This window comes from Carica papaya, chromosome 2 (genome assembly GCF_054855325.1).
Source record: "Carica papaya isolate Zhongbai chromosome 2, ASM5485532v1, whole genome shotgun sequence".
NCBI classification, from domain to species: domain Eukaryota; kingdom Viridiplantae; phylum Streptophyta; class Magnoliopsida; order Brassicales; family Caricaceae; genus Carica; species Carica papaya.
Genome location: NC_142310.1, coordinates 14733106 through 14751941, shown reverse-complemented (window position 1 = coordinate 14751941; position 18836 = coordinate 14733106). Strand labels below are relative to the sequence as shown.

At 36.3% G+C, this 18836-nt stretch overlaps 1 protein-coding gene across 1 annotated transcript; it reads right to left on the bottom strand.

Annotated features, from left to right (window-relative positions):
- Positions 1-641: 641 nt before the first annotated feature.
- LOC110817327 (Protein kinase superfamily protein) lies at positions 642-3881 on the bottom strand. The gene is made up of 5 exons (XM_022045820.2): positions 3468-3881; positions 3164-3391; positions 2739-3074; positions 1523-2656; positions 642-927 (listed from the first exon to the last, which is right to left on the bottom strand). The coding sequence occupies exons 1-5, from the start codon at positions 3741-3743 to the stop codon at positions 799-801; spliced, it is 2103 nt and encodes a 700-aa protein (XP_021901512.2). The 5' UTR covers positions 3744-3881; the 3' UTR covers positions 642-798.
- Positions 3882-18836: the final 14955 nt, after the last annotated feature.

The following is an 18836-nucleotide window of genomic DNA, read 5'->3' as shown; positions in this document are numbered from 1 at the left end:
ATTTACCAAATACTTATACAAAAAGTGCTTATAAGCTTATGTTGAGAAAGAAATAAGTTAAGTCAAACAAAATTATATTACAATTACAGCATGCTATTTGGTTTGCAAATTGAAATTAGATTATTAATTTCATTGACATATTGAGTTTGATGGTAGATGAAAATTAGAATATAATTAAATTATAATATAATTTTCTTTTCTTTTTCGTTTTTAAAAAATAAATTTATTCTTTTAAAATTTGTTAGAATATATGGAAATATCAGCAATAATTTAAAATTGAATATCAAAATATATTATTCCACTACAAATTATTGAACACATTTTTCAGTAACACTTTCTTCCTGCTTTAAGTTAAAATTACTATAGTACCCTTTTGTTTACAATATAATTTCAGTCATACCCTTAATGATTTATTTCACTTAATACAAAATAAGTGAGAGTTGCCTGTAATGATTTTGTTAAGACCTATCTTCACATGGAATTTTGTCCGCTGAACCTTCTCACATGTAAAATCATTAAGCACAATCAAAATTTCTTTTTCTTCAAATAGCAACAAATTTCTCTTTGCTGCTACGACTTTCTGGAAATGGCTTCTATTTTGTTTGTATTATACAGTGATATGGAGAATATTACCATGATAGTACAGCACGAAAAGGGGTTTATTAAGAAATTTACACCAGTTTTATCCGTTTTAATTTGTCTTCTCTCCAGTGTGGCCAGTAATAGACAAAAAGAATATCGGTAGAGAATACATTAAGAAACATTCTATAAGTAATTTGTATTAGTTGTTGGCAATACCTATGAAACTGAAGTAGAATTTATTGTTTGTGACCGGAGTAATTGCTGCAGAAACCGTGCTGCAAGACGCTGAAAGATCCCACCAACAACACGTTCCCCAAGATTTCGTGCCTCAGGTTGCTGAAGGACCTGCCAATGTGCTTCATCTATTAGCTTTGTCGTTAAATATAAACGGTACGAATGTCTTTAGGTCGAAGGGAATCCAAGTTTCAAAACCAAACTAGTTTAACTCAATTTTAATATCTTTTTATGGAATCAAGTAAAACCAAACAAGAATAATATTTATTATTCAGAAGACAGAAATCACACAAGAATCTAACTCCAACCCCCTTTCAAAGCAAAAGTGTAAAGTGTAACCAGCTATCTAAGATTTAAAAAAAAATATATATTGGTTTCTTGCAAGACAATTGTATTAGATAAGTTGGTTAAATGACCAATTTAACTAAAAAGTCTTAACTTGACAATAAAGCCTCCAACTTCATTTTTTATATGCCAATACTCTCATTTTCAACATCTACCAACTAAAAAAGTTTCAGCAACACTCATTTTCTTCCACTGCTTTAGAGTTACCATCTTCACAAAGAATGAAATCTAGATTTCAGTTGAAGAATGTTATCCAAAAAAAAGTACATGAAACTTAATATTATAAACTAGTGAAAACAAAGTTTAGCAGCCAATATATGTAGTTTATTATTCAACAAGCCGCACAGTACAAAGAAATTACCTGTAATATCGGTTGGAGAATAGATGGATCGAAGTTTTCAGATGAACGGAAAAGCCCCCAGATCCTAAAAACTTGATCCCGAAGCTCTATCATGCTTTGTGTTTCAGCATAGCTCATTGATAGGAATCCATTACCGTTACCGTTACCGTTACCGTTACCATTGCTGTTAAAAATTAGAGTTTGCATGTAATAAGGAACAGAATTGTAGGTATCAATGAGAGAGCCTAGAACAACAGCTTCGGTTACACGAACAGACTCCTTAATCACCAAAATCCTGAGCTCTTCACCATCTGCATCCAGTAGTAGCTTCAAGACAGGTTGTAAAGCATCTTTGGTTGAGAAGTCTCTATCTTTTCTTCCCTGAACAAGAAGGTTTTCAAGTCTATTCCATCTAAACCTTCCGTCCTTAAAAAGCAACTCAATAAGAGCATCTCTGAGGTATGGATTTGGATCTGTGAGAAGCCTTTTAGCAAAATACGGGTATGAAGCAGCCAAGACCTTGAAATTCGGATCGGCATAAAGTGCCAAACCTTCTAGCACAGTGAGTGACCTCAATATCAATGCATAATAGGCCGGGACATTGAAAGGATACTGGAATAGAACAGCACCAAGACCATCCACCAGTGTTTTGAAGTTGAGTTCACTGACACTGTAACTAAGTGCATCATCAAAGAAGTCACGGAGTGCCGGCACGATTGGAGATACATCTACATCAGGAGATAAGAACTTTAAAGCATAGTAATCAAGGGCCATCGCTTCATAATCTCGATTCACCATGTGAACAACATGACCGATAATTGCAGATCTTGCTTCTTCAGGTGTTTCACTCATCATTCCAAAATCAAGAAAAGCAAGCTTCCCCTCAGGTGTTGCCAGTAGATTACCAGGGTGAGGATCAGCATGAAAATAACCATACTCCAGTAGCTGCCGAAGACTACACTGAATACCCGTGTTCACCAGATCCAAAACCTTTAAACCTTGTCTCTCAATGGCTTCTTGTTCATTTAGTTTCACTCCATCAACCCACTCCATGGTTAATACTTTACAACTGGTGTAATCCCAAAAGATATCCGGGACAAGGACATCCTGCTTATCAGCATATAACTTTTTGAACCTCCTGGCATTTTGTCCCTCCTGCAGGTTGGTCATTCAACATTTTAAAAAGCTATCGACTAGAAAATCCAAAATCAACAAGGCCAAGAAAAAAGTAAGTAACCTGCACGTAGTTGAGCTCTTGATAAACTCTGCGAGCAAATTCGTCAATGAGGGCAACGGCATCACTAGTAACTATGTCAACGTATTTATTTATCAGGAACCCAAGACCTCTGATAAGATAAAAATCGAGGCCAATGGCGTCTTCAATGCCAGGGCGTTGGACCTTGACAGCAACAATCTGGGCAGAATACTTTAATTGAGCTTTGTAAACTTGGCCTAAACTGGCGGCTGCAATTGGAGATGGAGAAATTGAAGAGAAAATGGAATCAAGGGAAAGACCCAGCTCCCTCTCAATACACGCGAATGCCTCTGCATCGGGGAAGGTGGGTAAAGCATCCTACTCGTTCAATCAACAACACATAAAGTTATATTGGGTTAGAAAAATTCAATTCTGAAAATGGCGAGACGGGAAAGAGAATGAAAGACCTGAAGCTGAGAGAGCTCCTCCAGGTACTCAGGAGGACAGATATCAGGCCGAGTTGACAAGCCCTGACCTAATTTAACAAAAGTCGGACCCAATCGAGTGAAAATGGTTCTCAGCTCAGCTGCCCTCTTCCGCTTGTTTCGTTCCAATACTCCATTCCTTTCGTCCACCAACAATTTCAACGCAAACCCACCAAGAGCTACCAGTATTTCAACAGTTCTCCGCACAACCTAATCATTTCGCTCTCCATCAATACAACCAAATAAACAACTAGTTATTCCCCAAGACATCCAAAACAAAACCCACCTGCAATGGACGTGACCCGTATTTGCTCAAGAGGAGTTGGGGAGAGTAGACAGAGGCATTAGCTGCACGAGCCATGGCTCTCGCCTCCGCCTGCATATCCTCAGTTCGATCCACTTGAAGGCGCAAGACGGGTCCATCGGGTCTGGGCGTTGCTTCAACAAGTGCTGCTCGTGTTTGCCGGATTGAGCTTAATCTCTTCGACTTGGGCGTTTTTGGCATCACACTGCTCCGCCATAAGGCGAGGGAATGGCCATCGGGTGACACAAGGATCGCCATGTGGCTCTGGTTCTGTGTTTAACCGTCCAATTGTCTCACGCTTCATTCATGCTCCAAAACTCTAAGGTCGTGTTTGGCTGTTTGCTCATGGAACGGGAATGATTTTTTTCTGGCACACGTAAGGGCAGGAATTGTTCACATATACGTTTTAATAAAATAAAAATATTAAGAGGCTTGTATTTAAGTTGCCAAAATTATTATTTAAGTTGTTTCTGTTGGCTCAAAAGTCAAGTCAAGAAGGGATAATTGAGTTTCTTTAAATTTTTAGCTATTTTAGTTTACGAGTCAAAGGTTAGAAAAATAATTTAATAATCAAAATAAGAGGTAAATGGTTGTTGAAATCAATAAGGATATTTTTTTTTAAAATTAATTATTCGTAAAATAAATTACCAACAATCTTTTAACTTTTTAAATAAATAATTGATAATAAATAAAAAATTAATAAGTACTAGTGCACTTCAACGAATATAAATACTAAAATTATAAGTTAAAGAGAAAGAACAAACAATGGTTTTATAGGGGATGTCTCCATCATATTCTTAAGTCAAATACTTAAGTGTTTCTATTTTTTTTTCAAAATTATTTTACAAATACTTACTTTCTTAGTGTCAAACTATAACACTTCGATTTTTTTCTTAAACACCAGACCGAATAGGTGTTTTCATACCTCTTTCTACAAACTTAAGCAATTAGAAGATGAAACTTTCACCTACACACTGAGTAAGAGTTGATTTCTAAAATAAAATTCAAAAAAATTTCATATTTGCTCAAGAGAATATAAAAAGATGTTCAAGTAATTTCTTTTTAATTTTAGTTCTTAAATCATGCTTTAAATGTGGTTTGTAGATACAATATATATTATCCACTCATAAGTAACTATTAGATAGAGAAAGATTTAACATCCATGCATTAAATGCACCCTAATAAAAAAATTTTATTCTCAACAATGTTTCATGTAGTGTGAAAGAATTCTTCACATTGCATGTTCATGTTGTTTCTTCGCATCCATTTATACAATAGAAAATGCATAAAGTAGCATGAAGTTGATACATGAAGCAATTTTTCACACTATATCTTTACTTAAACTTTTAAAAACAAGAAAACTAATATGAAGATAATACATGAAGTATTTCTTTGCTCTTAATAAAACAGAATTTATGAGGTAAAAATCATGTAAACAAGAAATGTTAAATATTATCACATATTTCAAAAATTTTATTAGGTAAAAGTTGTATGAAAATAAAGGTGTGAAATATTTCTTTCATAAACTTCAAAGAAATTCACATGTGAATATATTTTTTCATATCACAGTTTTTCATATTTAAGTGGAAGTGTTAAAAGTACCGTGAAGCACTCATGTGATTAGCGCATCACACATGTATTACTTAAAAATTTCAAAACCATGTAACACAATAACATGAAGTATTTCTTGACATAATAGTCCACATTTTTATAATTAAAAATGGTCTCCATTTTCTTTGTATGAAAAATATTTTTTATAAAAATTTTAAATTATTTTCAAAAGTAATTTTGAACTAAAAGTTAAAAGATCTCTTACTTATATGAAATTTGGAAAATGAAAATAATTCTGTAGTGATGTTTTCCCTTCTTTCTCCTTTTCTATTCATTATCCTCTTCCTCAAGAGTCTTAAAACTTCACACTCTACATCTTCAATTTTATTGCATACATTCTTGAGGAAACTCATAACAAGATTAGAATAAATTAATTTTTTTTTTCAGTATATCAAAATCAATTACATTTTCAATATTCCCTCCTTCTCTGTTAGATGCAAAAGCTTAATTTAGTGTTCTTACAATAAGTATTATACCCTAATTAGTATAAATTATGTTTCTTTTGGAACCTAAATCTTTATCACATCATTATAGCTATTTTTCGAATATATCATGAGTGTGAAACATGTCCATATCTGTAACACCCCGAAAACCTTTACGCTTAATTTGTAATGTGAACCCCTATTTATTCGGTCCTTAAGGCCATTTAAACTCATTAATATTTCGTATTTTTATTTTCTCAAATGAATATCGCATTTCGTATTTTTATTTGATTTAACAATTCTCTAAATTTATTATTTATTTTGTTGCAGGAAGCATGTCCCTTAGGCGGCATGCTGTCGTCGCTTGGGCAATGTGCCGCCGTCATTTGGGTGGTGTGCCTCCATTTTTTGTGCCATCTTCATGTCGCGTCATCCATTCGTCAGTCACATCTATCAGCCGTCACATCACATCTTTCCTATTGACTTTCTCTCTCCTCACCAAATGTTGCCACTTGGTGTAAATCCAACGATCCCTATTTTCTATAAATAGGAAGGGTCCCTTCACTATTTCCTCATCACTTCCATTCCATTCTTCCATCCTCCAAGAGTTTAGAGAGAGGAATTGATTTAGAGAGAGAGAAAGAGGAAAATAAGAAGAAAATATGTAGGAAACATCGAAGTTTTGGTAAGGAATTAACATCTTAAGGAGCATTTCTATAATAAAATTAATGAAATTTAGATTTATGATTGCATGGTTAAATTTTATTTCTAAATGAAGTAATTTTATGTGATAATGCATTTTTTATGATCATATATGAATTTATTAATTTGCATGTGAAATTTAAATGATTTAATGTTTGAAATAAATGTTGATATGTGATGCAATTGATGGTGAAAAAATGATTAAGCATGAACTAATGTATAGACATGATAGATATGTATTGGTATTGACATGCATAATTCATAAAGTATTTCGTTAGGCTTTTTATATCTGAGGAGTTTCTGTTTCTCCCCCATCTAGTTTAAAAAGATGTGAGAGGACCGCTCCCTGAAGATGACGATGTACTCACTAACGAGAGTGGTGACGCGATATGATTGTAGGCGTCACTGTTGGTAAAGTACAACTGTGACAATAGTTGTCATGTTATACCACTGTGGTTGGCACGACCGTGGTCATAGATCTGTAATAGTTTAGCAAGCCGCAAATGTGTTGTTAGTTTGGCAAGTTACAAATTGTTGTTATAAATGAAATGAATTGGTCATTCTACATGGCTAGTCAGGAATCCGTATTGTCCTCAATAGGTGGAAATCGGAATGACTTCACGAAGAATGACACAAAAAACAGTGCATATCATGATTTATTTGATTTTTTCTATTTTCAATATGATATATCTAATTGATGTGATACGATGAACTAATAATTTATTTAATAAAATAAACTATTTTTATAATTTAATAAAAGACACTGATATGATTCTTGATGGTAAGTTATAATATAAAGACTCAAAGCTTAAGAAAATAGAAATACTGGATTATATCAATTATAAGCGGAAGTAATTTAGAATTTATGGTTTATATTCCTTACACAGTAAATCAAGATGCCTAATAGGGCTACGGGAATGTCCCTTTATACAAGTTCATAGTAACAAAATAAATAGTTAAAATAAAACGAAATAAAAATCTTATGGGGTTAAACTTCGTTGAGCAACTCTGATGGGGTCTGAGAGGTAAGTTTTATTCGTAACCCTCCTGTTATTCAGGATCTGGATCTTGGTTTTCTTGATCTGAAATGGTTAAATAGGAAAATGAGCTATACTACCCCAGTAAGAATACCATACTTAACACCGATACGGAAAATCAAATGTTGGTAAAAAATCATAAAATAACCAATGGAGCCATTTGTCTTTCTTAAATAAACTTGTTTTTTATAAAAAAAATGTAAGTTTTATACTTACCTTTATGGATTTCCAAAACCAACCTACGAAAGTAACAACTTGAAACGTATTTTGATTTCACATTTAAATGAACAATAACAATAAACTTACCCTCTTACTTGCTTACTAGTGCCCCTAATGGTCCATAGGGATATCCTCCTATACATGAATCTAATATTTAATTTATTAATCAACCGGTCGTCCCCATACCCCGTCCGATAATGGGCACTAAACATGTCATCACCTCAATATCTCGTCCGGTATGATGGTGAATTATACCTCTTAACCCCTTCTAGTATGGGACTTTTCAACTCCGTTCGACTGAGGGAATGTTCACGGTAGGGTTTTCCTATGTACCGAGTCTGTCTACCCTTTTCTAACGTACCCAGTAAGTCTTTCACACATAGATTCACATCATCAACCAATCACCAATCGCATGCCAACATCTCATTTTATATTTCAGATCAATAGAATGACATTTAAACAGATAATACAATTTATACCTAAACCATCAATAAATATAATTAGGACATTTATTTCAAATGAGTTAATAGATAAAAATAACAGTTAGGCAATCAATAAACGAGAAAGTAATTAAAATTTATAATTTAAAATACACGGTGTAACAATAAGTAATTTAGGCAGTATAAGAAAATAAATAGGCAACACGAATAACTTAGGGTAATTATACATTAACCGGTTTTGCCTCCACTACCTGTAATTAATTTTAGGGTTTATTTTTTAGTTTTCACAAAACACAATGTTATTGATTATTAAGTTTTAATTTACTATAATGGGGAAAATGGTGAGAGATTCTTACTCTGGATCGGTATTCGAAATACTGTACTCTTTATTTCGCCTCCTGACGGCCCCCGGTTTTTCTAAATTTTTCATGCATAAATTAAAATACCCGTCACATATCCAAAAAAATTCCAAAAAGCTAAAATAGGTATTTTTAAACTTTTCTAACCCATTTACGGTTCTGGCATGACATCGCCACTGGTGCTGGCTCCACCGCCTGCAGCGATGGTTCCTCTCGGCTTGGCCATTTTTGGTCAGTTTAGGCCAATTTTGGTCTATTTTGAATGGAAACCTGTAAAAAACCAAGTTAGGGGGGCCTCTGTTGGCCGAAAAAGGCAAAAACCAAAATCCTACCAGCGGAAGGGTCTCTGGGTGTGGCGGCTCCACTGTTCCTCCTCTGCGGTCAGGGTGTTTCTTCGGCTAACCTGCATCATAACGAAACGAGGAACACAACAGTAAAAAATCGTAGGAAATAGGAAACGAGAAGGGGCTCATCGAAGAGGGGTTTTGGATTTCGGTGGTGGCAGTTCGGTCGAGCTTTGCTCGTGTTTTTAGGCTCACCCGTCAGCCTTTCAGTTCTGATATGGGCATAGGGAGATTTGGGATTAAAACTTTGAGCAAATTGGAGAAAAATCATACCTTTTTTATGTTGGTGGTAGCTCTGGTGTGGCGGCGACGGTGGCCAGTCTCCTTTTTCAGTGTATGATTCACTTCCCGGCCGCCCTTCTTCTTCTTCTCTAGTCACTCCTATATCACCTAGAGTTTTAGTTCCCTGCGAATAGGAGTTTAAATACTCATCTCCATTCTATCCAAGCTGTCCATTTGAGTCAACGTAGAGCGAGGAAAACCATCTTATCGTTGCCTATTTAGATCGATCACGTGTGTGAATCAAGGTCGTCCATCACAATCAATCCCATCTATTCAATCGCGTCTAAAGAGGAAACAGATTCGAGCTGTTCCTGCGTGCAGGATGCGATCTGGATTGTTGGATCGTCCAAGCACGCGGATCGCCCATGTGACTTCCCGCGTGGAATCGATGTAAGTGTAACTGCCACACGGCACATTTTGACTCGCCGTTGCTACTAACGTGGGCATCCCACGTGGCCAAATTTTTTCCTTTTATGATTTTATCCCTGTTTTGAATTTTTCTTTCAAAAGCACCCCTCCTTATTCATAGTTTGCCCCCATTTTTTTCAAAATTATTTTCAATTTTATCTCTAAATCCATTTTTCTCAAAAATTTCACAAAATTAAAATAGAATAATAAACTAAATTATTTTATTGATTATAAAATTATCCCGGGCCAAATTTTTGGGTCTAAGTATTACAACTCTTCCCCCCTGAAGAAGAAATTTAGTCCCTCAAATTTCTCACCCTCTCACTAGTCAAACAGTTGGGGGTACTAGGATCTGAAGTCCGATTCTAGCTCCTAAGTGGTCTTGTCCTTTGCGTGATGTTCCCATAAGACATTGATGAAGGGAATTTCTCTATTGTGAAACACTCTACTCTTCCGGTCCAAAATACCTACCGGTACCTCCTCATAGGATAAATCCTTTTGGAGTGAAAGTGACTCGTGAGACAGGATATGCGATGGGTCTAGATTGTACTTGCATAACATTGATACATAAAACACGTTATGAATTCTGGATAGCTCTAGAGGTAGTACTAGTCTGTAGGCAGACATACCAATCCTGTCCAAGATCTCAAACAGTCTAATGAATCGGGGATTTAATTTTTCTCTTTTATCAAACATGTCAATACCTTTGAAGGACTGACCTTAAGAAACACTCAATCTCCCTTCTCAAATTTTAAATATCTCCTCTGGGTGTCCACATAACTCTTTTATCTAGTCTAAGCTATTTAGATGTTCTTCCTGATTTTAACTATCTTAGCTATGGTCTCCTCTATAAGATCTAAGCCAAACAATGTTCTATCACCTACCTCTTTCCAACAGATCGGCGATCTATAGAGTCGATCATACAATGCCTCATACGGGGCTATGTCGATACTTGCTTGATAACTGTTATTGTAGGCAAACTCTATTAGGGGTACGTGATCATCCCAATATCCTCCGAAGTCCAGAACCCAAGCTCTGAGCATATCATTCGGTGTACGAATTGTTCGTTCTGACTGTCCTTCTGTTTGATGGTAGAATGTTGTGCTGAAGGATAGTTTCGCCCTCATTACTTACTGAAAACTAGACCGAAACTGAGAGGTGAACCTAGGATTTATGTCGGATACTACTATCAGCAGAACTCCACGTAGTTTGACTATCTCCCAAATATAAATTCTTTTTAGTTTGTTTAAGGGGTCGGTCATTTTAATGACCAATAAATGAGAGGACTTGGTGAGCCGGTTAATAATTACCTAGATGGCATGATGTCCCGAGTGTGCCTTAGGCAACCCTGTTACAAAATTCATGGTGATATATTCTCATTTATACTCCAGGATTGGTAATGGCTGAAGTAGCCCACCTGGTTGTTGATGCTCTACCTTAACCTATCGACATACAAGGCATTTGGAGACGAAATCGACAATTTCTTTTTTCATCCCGCTCTACCAAAACCGAAATCGTATACTCTGATACATCTTAGTACTTCTAGGATGCATGGTAAACTTTGAGCTATGGGCCTCTATCGCAGTATCCATTTTTAGTTCACTGTCATCTAGGACACACACCCTGTCCTAGAACCTGAGCAACCCATCGGCAGAGACTCAAAATTCTGGATTCACTCCCTATTCTGTATCCTTCCTGAGAGCTACTAGGGTGGAATCAGTCAATTGGGCTTCCTTTATTCTCTGAATCAGTTCAAGTAAGACAATTAGATAGGTCGGGCATGTAACCCTCTTCAAATTCTAAAATCATATCTATTGCGTAGCTCCTATTACCTTACATTCAGAAATCATTAAGTGAGCTAACATACCTGCAATCTTTCTATTGAGCGTGTCGGCTGCCACATTGCCCTTATCCGAGTGATACAAAATTTTACAATTGTAGTCATTGAGGAGCTCTATCCAATGGCTTTGACGTATGTTGAGATCCTTATGAGTGAATCTCAAAATTTCTCCATACAAGTGACGCCACGTCTTCAAAGCGTGGATAATGGGGGCAAGTTCTAAGTCGTGGGTGGGGTAATTCTTTTCATAACTTTTTAACTGCCTGGACCCATAGGCTATAACGTTTCTATGTTGCATCAGAACATAGCCCAATCCCAGGTAGGAGGCATTACTGTACACTATATATCCACCTGTCCTACTCAACAGAGCCAAAACTGGTGTGGTAGTTAATCGTTTCTTGAGTTCTGTAAAGTTCTTTTCGCAATCCTCATTCAACACAAATTTGACGTTCTTCTTTTTAAGTCAGGTCAAGGGAACAGATAGGCTAGAAAATACCTCCACAAACCTGCGATAATAATTTGTCATTTCTAAAAAGCTAGGAATCTCATTAACCAAAGTCAGTTTTTTCCAATCGAGTACTGTCTCAACCTTCTTGCAATTCATTGAAACCCTATCCTTTGGTATTATGTGCTCTAGGAAGGTAGTTTGCTCGAGCCAGAACACATACTTGCTCAATTTTGCATACAACTTCTTTTCTCTGAGAATTTATAAAACCTGAGTTAGGTGCTAAGCGTGTTCCTCTCTGCTCTTTAAATAGACCATGATAAGATCAATAAACTCTATGATGAACTGATCTACGAACTGCCTAAAAATCATGTTCATCAAGTCTTTAAAAATTGTTGGCACATTGGATAGCCCAAATGGCATGACCAGGAACTCATAGTGTCCATACCTGGTTCTGAAAGTCGTCTTAGGAATGTCATCTACCCTGATCTTTACCTGATGGTAGCCCAAACACAAGTCCATCTTGGAGAAAATCTGAGCACCTTGTAATTGATCGAAAAGATCATCGATCCTGGGGAGAGGGTATTTGTTCTCAATTATGACCTTGTTCAATCCCCTGTAGTCAATACACAATCTCAAAGACCCATTATTTCTTGCAAACGTGACTCCAGCACCCCAATGAGATACACTATATCGGATGAATCCACTAACCTATAATTCTTTGATCTGTTTCCTTAGTTTTTCCATCTTTACATGACTCATGCAGTAAGGAGTAACTGAGATGGCCTGGTTATCGGCCAGAAGATCTATGGTAAATTCAACTTCTTTATCCATTGGCAGTTCGGGTAGGTCATCAAGAAAACATATGTGAATTCTTGGACTACAAGGATCTCTTGAATGCAAATTTCTTTCTTAGGTTTACCCTGTATCATGTCCGGATTGGCTTCAACATCCTACTGGATGAGGGTGTAAGCTCTGCCCTAGATGGGAGGTCTGGGCTAATTCTGGTTTTGCAGGTACTTTCTCGCGTAGTATTGGGTACTTCCATATATGTGACAAGTATTCATGATCCTTGCCAAAGTATTGGCAAGTCCTACTGCGTCCTGTTGCTAGAGCTTGAGAAGGAGCTTGAGTCACAGGCCTAGGTCTTTTGTTCTACTAAATTAGTGCAGTAGGTGCTGGTCTGCGGTGTGGAACCGGAGGTCTGAAATTGTCCACTACTGGAGGAAAGATTCGAAAGTGCATCTCTATTAGCTGTGCCTTGGCCAGAACTGCTGAGTAGGTGCTGAGCTCGAATACGTAAAGTTATTGCTTGATCTTAGGATAGAGGCCCCACTCAAACTTCCTTGCCTTTCTGGCTTCATCCATCATACTTTTAGGAGAATACTGGCCTAACTCTAGCAACTTTTAGGCATACTCAAACACTGTCATCTCACCTTAGACCAGGTGTGCAAACTCCATTTCTATCAAATGCTGAAGATGCTCTTGGAGGTACTCTGTGTTAAAGGCTACCAAGAACTGTTCCCAAGTGACTGGAATGGATAGGGTGGCCTGCTTCAGCTGCCATCAGCGACCTGCCTCACCCACGAGCATGTAGGTGGCAAATACAACCTTCTATTCGGGAACCACCCCAAGAGTTACAAAGGTCTTCTTTATCTCAGCTAACCAATACTCAGCCTCTTTGAATGAGGACGCCCCTGTATAGGTAGATGAGTTTAGTCTCTTGTATATCTTAATGTAACCTGGGTCCATCATGGGTGGAACTAGGTCCTGTGAAAGAGGAATTGGATTATACTGGAGAGGGACTAGGTGAACCTATGGCGGCACCTGATTGTATAGTCAGGGCACCAGATTATACTGTGGCGGTGCCAGATGATATGGTGGAGGAGCAGGACTGTATCGGGGTGACATTAGATCTTTTTGTTGTAGGGGTGGCTCATACTATGAAAGTGGAGGAGGGTCAGACAACTCCCTCCTCTCTTCTCGGGCCTGTTGGGTAGAGATAAGTCTCTCTAATATCTCGAAGAATCGATCGACATCCTCTCGAAGCGACCCATCCCGGGCTACTCAGTTTAGTGAGGGTCTTCCTCTCTTCATATCCTTGTACCTCCATTTCACAAGAAAAGGTTGAATGTCGAATTGTATTTTAATGTTTTAAATCTCTGTGTAAAGAATGGTTCCGAGAAACGCGGCTCTGGTATGAACTGTAAAGACTTAAAGCCTAAAAAAAAGGAAATATTAGATTATATCAACTATAAGCGGAAGCAATTTAGAATTTAGGATTTACATTCCTTACACAATAAATCAAGATGCCCAATAGGGATATGAGAATGTACCTTTATAGAAGTTCATAGTAACAGAACGAATAGCTAAAATAAAATGAAATAAAAATTCTATGGGGTTAACCTCAGCTGGGCAACTCTGATGGGGTTTGGGAGATAACTTTTATTCACAACTCTCCTACTGTTCAAGATCTGGATCTTGATCTTCTTGATATGAAATGGTTAAATAGGAGAATTAGCTATACTATCCCAGTAAGAATATCACACATAGCACCGATATAGAAAATCAAAGGTTGGTAAAAAATCATAAAACAACTAATGGAGCCATTTTTCTTTCTTAAATAAATTTGTTTTATATAAAAATATAAGTTTCATATTTACCTTTATGGGTTTCCAAAATCGACCTACGAAAGCAATAACCCGAATCGTATTTTGATTTCATATTTAAATGAATAATAATAATAAACATACCCTCTTACCTGCTTACTAGTGCCCTGGAGGTCCATTGAGATATCCTTCTACATGTGAACCTAATATTCAATTTATTAATCAACCGACCATCCCTATACCACGTCCGGTATGAAGGTGAATTATACCTCCCAACCCCTTCTGTTATGGGACTTCTAAGCCCTGTTTGACTGAGAGAATGTCTACGGTATAGTTTTCCTATGTACCGAGTCCGTCTACCATTTCCCAGGGTACCTAGTAAGCCTTTCACACATAGATTCACATCATCAACCAATCATCAATCGCATACCAACATCTCATTTCATATTTACAGATTAATAGAATGATATTTAAACAGACAATACAATTTATACCTTAACCATTAAGAAACAGAATTAGGGTATTTATTTCAAATCAGTTAACAGTTAAAAATAATGGTTCGACAATCAATAAACAAGAAAGTAATTAAAATTTGTAATTTAAAGCACACAGTGTAACAATAAGCAATTTAGGCAGGATAAAAAATTAAATAGGCAACATGAATAAACTAGGGTAATTATACATTGACTGGTTTCGGCTCTACTAGTGACTTGTAATTAATTCTAGGGTTTCTTTTTTAATTTTCACAAAACACAATCTTATCGATTATTAAGTTTTAATTTACAATAACTGGGAAAAAGGCGAGGGATTCTTACCCCAGATCGGTATTTGAAATACCGTACTTTTCACTGCGCCTCCTGACAGTGCCCGAGTTTCCTGGATTTTTCTTGCAGAAATTAAAATACCCGTCACGTATCTAAAAAAAAATCAAAAAGCCAAAATAGGTGTTTTTAAACTTTTTCGGCCAATTTATGGTTCTAGTACGGTGCTGCGGCCGTGCTCCGATGCCAGCCTCGCCGCCTACACTGCTGTTCCTCTCGGTATGGCTATTTTCAGTCAGTTTAGGCCAGTTTTGGCTGATTTTGCATGGAAACCTGTGAAAAACCCTATTAGCGGAAAGGTCTTAGGGTGCGGCAGCTCTTCGGTGCCTCCTTTGCAGTTGGTGTGTTTTTTCGGCTAACCTGTATTAGAACCAAACGAGGAACACAACGGTCAAAAAATTGTGGGAAACAGAAAATAGGAAGGGGCTCATCGGAGGGGGGTTTTGAATTTTGACCGCGATGGCTCGGCCGAGCTTCCTTTTTATTTTTTGGCTCACCCATCGACCTTTCAGCTTCGATATAGACATAGGGAGATTCAGGATTAAATTTTGAGTGGAAGGGAGGAAAATCTTACATTTTCGACATGGTGGTAGCTTTAATGCGACAGCAATGGTGGGCAATCTCTTTCTCCGGTGTCTGGTTCACTTCCCAGCTGCCCTTCTTCTACTTCTCTAGTCACCCCTCTGTCGGCTAGGTTTTTGGTTCCCTATGAAGAGGAGTTAAATACTCTTCTCCATTCGATCCAGGTCGTCCGTTCGACTCGACATGGAGCGACAAGAACCGTCCAATTGTTACCTGTTTAGGCCGATGATGTGTGTGAATCAAGACCGTCCATCATGATTAATCCCATCCATTTGATTGTGTCTGGAGAGGAAACAGATCCAGCAGTTTTTGCAGGCATGATGCGATCTGGACCATTGGATCGCCCAGGCACGAGGATCGCCTGCATGGGCTCCCGCGTGGAACCGATGTCAGTGTGTCCGCCACGCGACGTGTTCTAACTCACCGTTGTTGCTGACGTGGCCGTCACATGTGGCTGGATTTTCTATTTTTGCGATTTTACACCCCTATTTTGAATTTTTCTTTTAAAAGCACTTCCCCGTATTCATAGTTTCTCCCATTTTTTTCAAAATTATTTTCAATTTCATCTCTAAATCTATTTTTCTCAAAAAATTCACAAAATTAAAATAGAATAAAAAAATTAAATTATTTTAATATATTATTTTATTAATTATAAAATTATCCCGGGCCAAAATTTTGGGCTCAGGTGTTACAAATAATGATATCTTTAATTACTTTTAAAATTTTATAATGTTATTTAAATATTATTTTGCTTACTGAGTATATGGAACTCACTCATTTTCATGCTCCCCTCCAGATGAGGAAGATAGTGAGGAACCAATCGCCGACATACCCCTTGAAGTCTTTGAGGATCCTGTGGATCCATAAACCTTTTTAAGTGCATGACTTGTCTCGCACTCTGATGAGTCCTTTTACATAATGATAGAAGTAACCCTTTTTTGTATTTTGATATTTTGTAGTTTGTTGCCATTTCTGTCCTTAGTTATACATGTAATTGGAAACTCATATATTTTGTAAGAGATTTGTAATAAATTGCTCCGCTGCATACATTTAACTAATATGCACTCGTAATTTGTTTTTGTATCTGACACCCTTATGCCTTAATTAGCATTTGGGGTGTCACACTATCTTTCTAAAAAGTTACAAATAATAAATTATCTATTTAAACTAGTAGATTTCACAAAGAAGTTCTTAAAAGCTATTATTTATTAGAGGGATTATATCCAAGTTTTGCCTTATCATACACACCTCTTTGATTTGCTAATAAAATCTTTAATATCCTTGTACAAACTTGGCAAGTGTATCATTTAAATCTTTTTTCTCTTTCATAGTAAAATTTTCTTCTAACAAGTTTATGTTTTATAATTTATCTACCTTTTATTTTAATTCATTGTTTCTCTTTTTAAAGTTTTTACTTCAACATGGAGAGAGAGATGATGCATATTTCTTGAGTTTTATATTTTTTGTATCCAATTTCATTAATTTATTATAAAATTCTTCAAGGGAATCTTGTAAATCATCACAAGAATAATTAGGTGAAAGTGTAGCTCATTGTTATCTTTATTGATAATCATGAGGCATAAGTCCGAAACTTCATTTTCTTCCTCTTCACCCCGTGTCGTTAGCATTGCCTTTCTCTTGAGATTTTTTAGTTTTTTTTTTGCTTTGAGGGCAATTGGCTATCATGTTCCTTGTGACAATTTAAGAGATTTTGAGCAGAAAAATCTGTACCTCCCATGGAGGAAAATTCTCATTATATATATAAATATACAAGATAATTTTCGACCTCTAAATTAAATAAACAATCATATAAAAATATGTTATACAACCATCGTATACTCATGTAAGGAAAGAATAAAAAATATGAATATAGAAGATAGCTATTAAAGTTGTACATGATATAAAATTAGACGTAAAATCTATTGGCTAATTAATTGCATAAAATATGCTGCCATAATTGTATAAAACCTATTGATTAATTGTATAAAATCTATTGCGATAATTGTATAAAATCTGCTAGTCAATTGCATAAAATTTATTGGCTAATTGCATAAAATATGTTGGTTAATTAATTTCTAGTTAATTCTTTTGACATCCCCCATCAAATTGATGTTGGTAAATTTACAAACATCAATATACTAATAAGGAAATTATGGCGCTGATGTGTCATGAATATAATAAAGAGATCTATAATTTATAGAGTGATGGATATATGTGACAAGTTAATAACTTGACAGCTATATGCCTCCCAGATGGAATAACAGTCAACCTCTATATGTTTCATCCTTTAATGATAAACAGGGTTGGGATTATCTGAATCGCACTAGTGTCAGCATGTAGTGGAGTAGGTTGAACTTGTGAGAAATTAAGCTTTACAAGGAGACCACGCAGCCAAATGATCTTATAGCATGCAACAAACATGCCTCGGTACTCTGCCTCAGTGGAAGACTTAGATACGGAGTCTTGTTTCTTAAATTTTCAAGATATAAGAACATTACCAAGAAACATACGCCATCTAGTAGTAGATTTCCTAATATCTGGACACCCTATCCAATCAGCATCACTATAGACTTATAGCTGACGAGAAAAATCACTAGAAAAGAATAACCCACGACTAGAAGTGTCATGGATGTACTTGATGATTTGATGGACTTTTGATAGGTGGAGATGCCGAGGTGCTTACATGAACTTGGTGAAAATGTGGAGAACATAAGAAATATCTGGTCAGGTGATTGTTAAATAGATAAGATTATCAACCAACTTCTAATATAAAGTAGGATCCTCAACAAGTTCCTCTTCATCTTGTCGATATTTCACATTAATTTCCATAGGAGTTTCAATAGATGAAGTGTTCATGAGTCTAACTAATTTAACCAGATCCTAAATATATTTTTATTGATTAAAAAAATACCTTGAGACCGATGATGCACGTCTAACCCCAAGAAGTAGGTGAGTTGCCCAAGGTCTTTCATGTGCAAAAAGTTCAATAAATTTTGAATTTCATAAATTCCTTTCTGATAAGAGCCTGTAATAACTAAGTTATCCCCATAAATAAGAAGTATAACTAAGCTTTTAGATGTCATTTAAAGAAAAAGCGAAAGAGTCATAGTGACTTTAAGTAAATGAAAAACCAAGAAGAATGGATATGAACTTTTTAAACCATACATGCAGTGCCTGCTTCAAGGCATGTAAAGAATGTTTTGGTTTACAAACCCCATTAGATTAGGAAG

Coding starts and splice junctions, on each gene's coding strand:
- LOC110817327 (XM_022045820.2), bottom strand. CDS start 3,743: ATGGCGATCCTTGTGTCACCCGATGGCCATTCCCTCGCCTTATGGCGG. Junction 3,075..3,163: donor AGGAGCTCTCTCAGCTTCAG/GTCTTTCATTCT, acceptor TTGAACGAGTAG/GATGCTTTACCCACCTTCCC. Junction 928..1,522: donor TTCTCCAACCGATATTACAG/GTAATTTCTTTG, acceptor GCACATTGGCAG/GTCCTTCAGCAACCTGAGGC.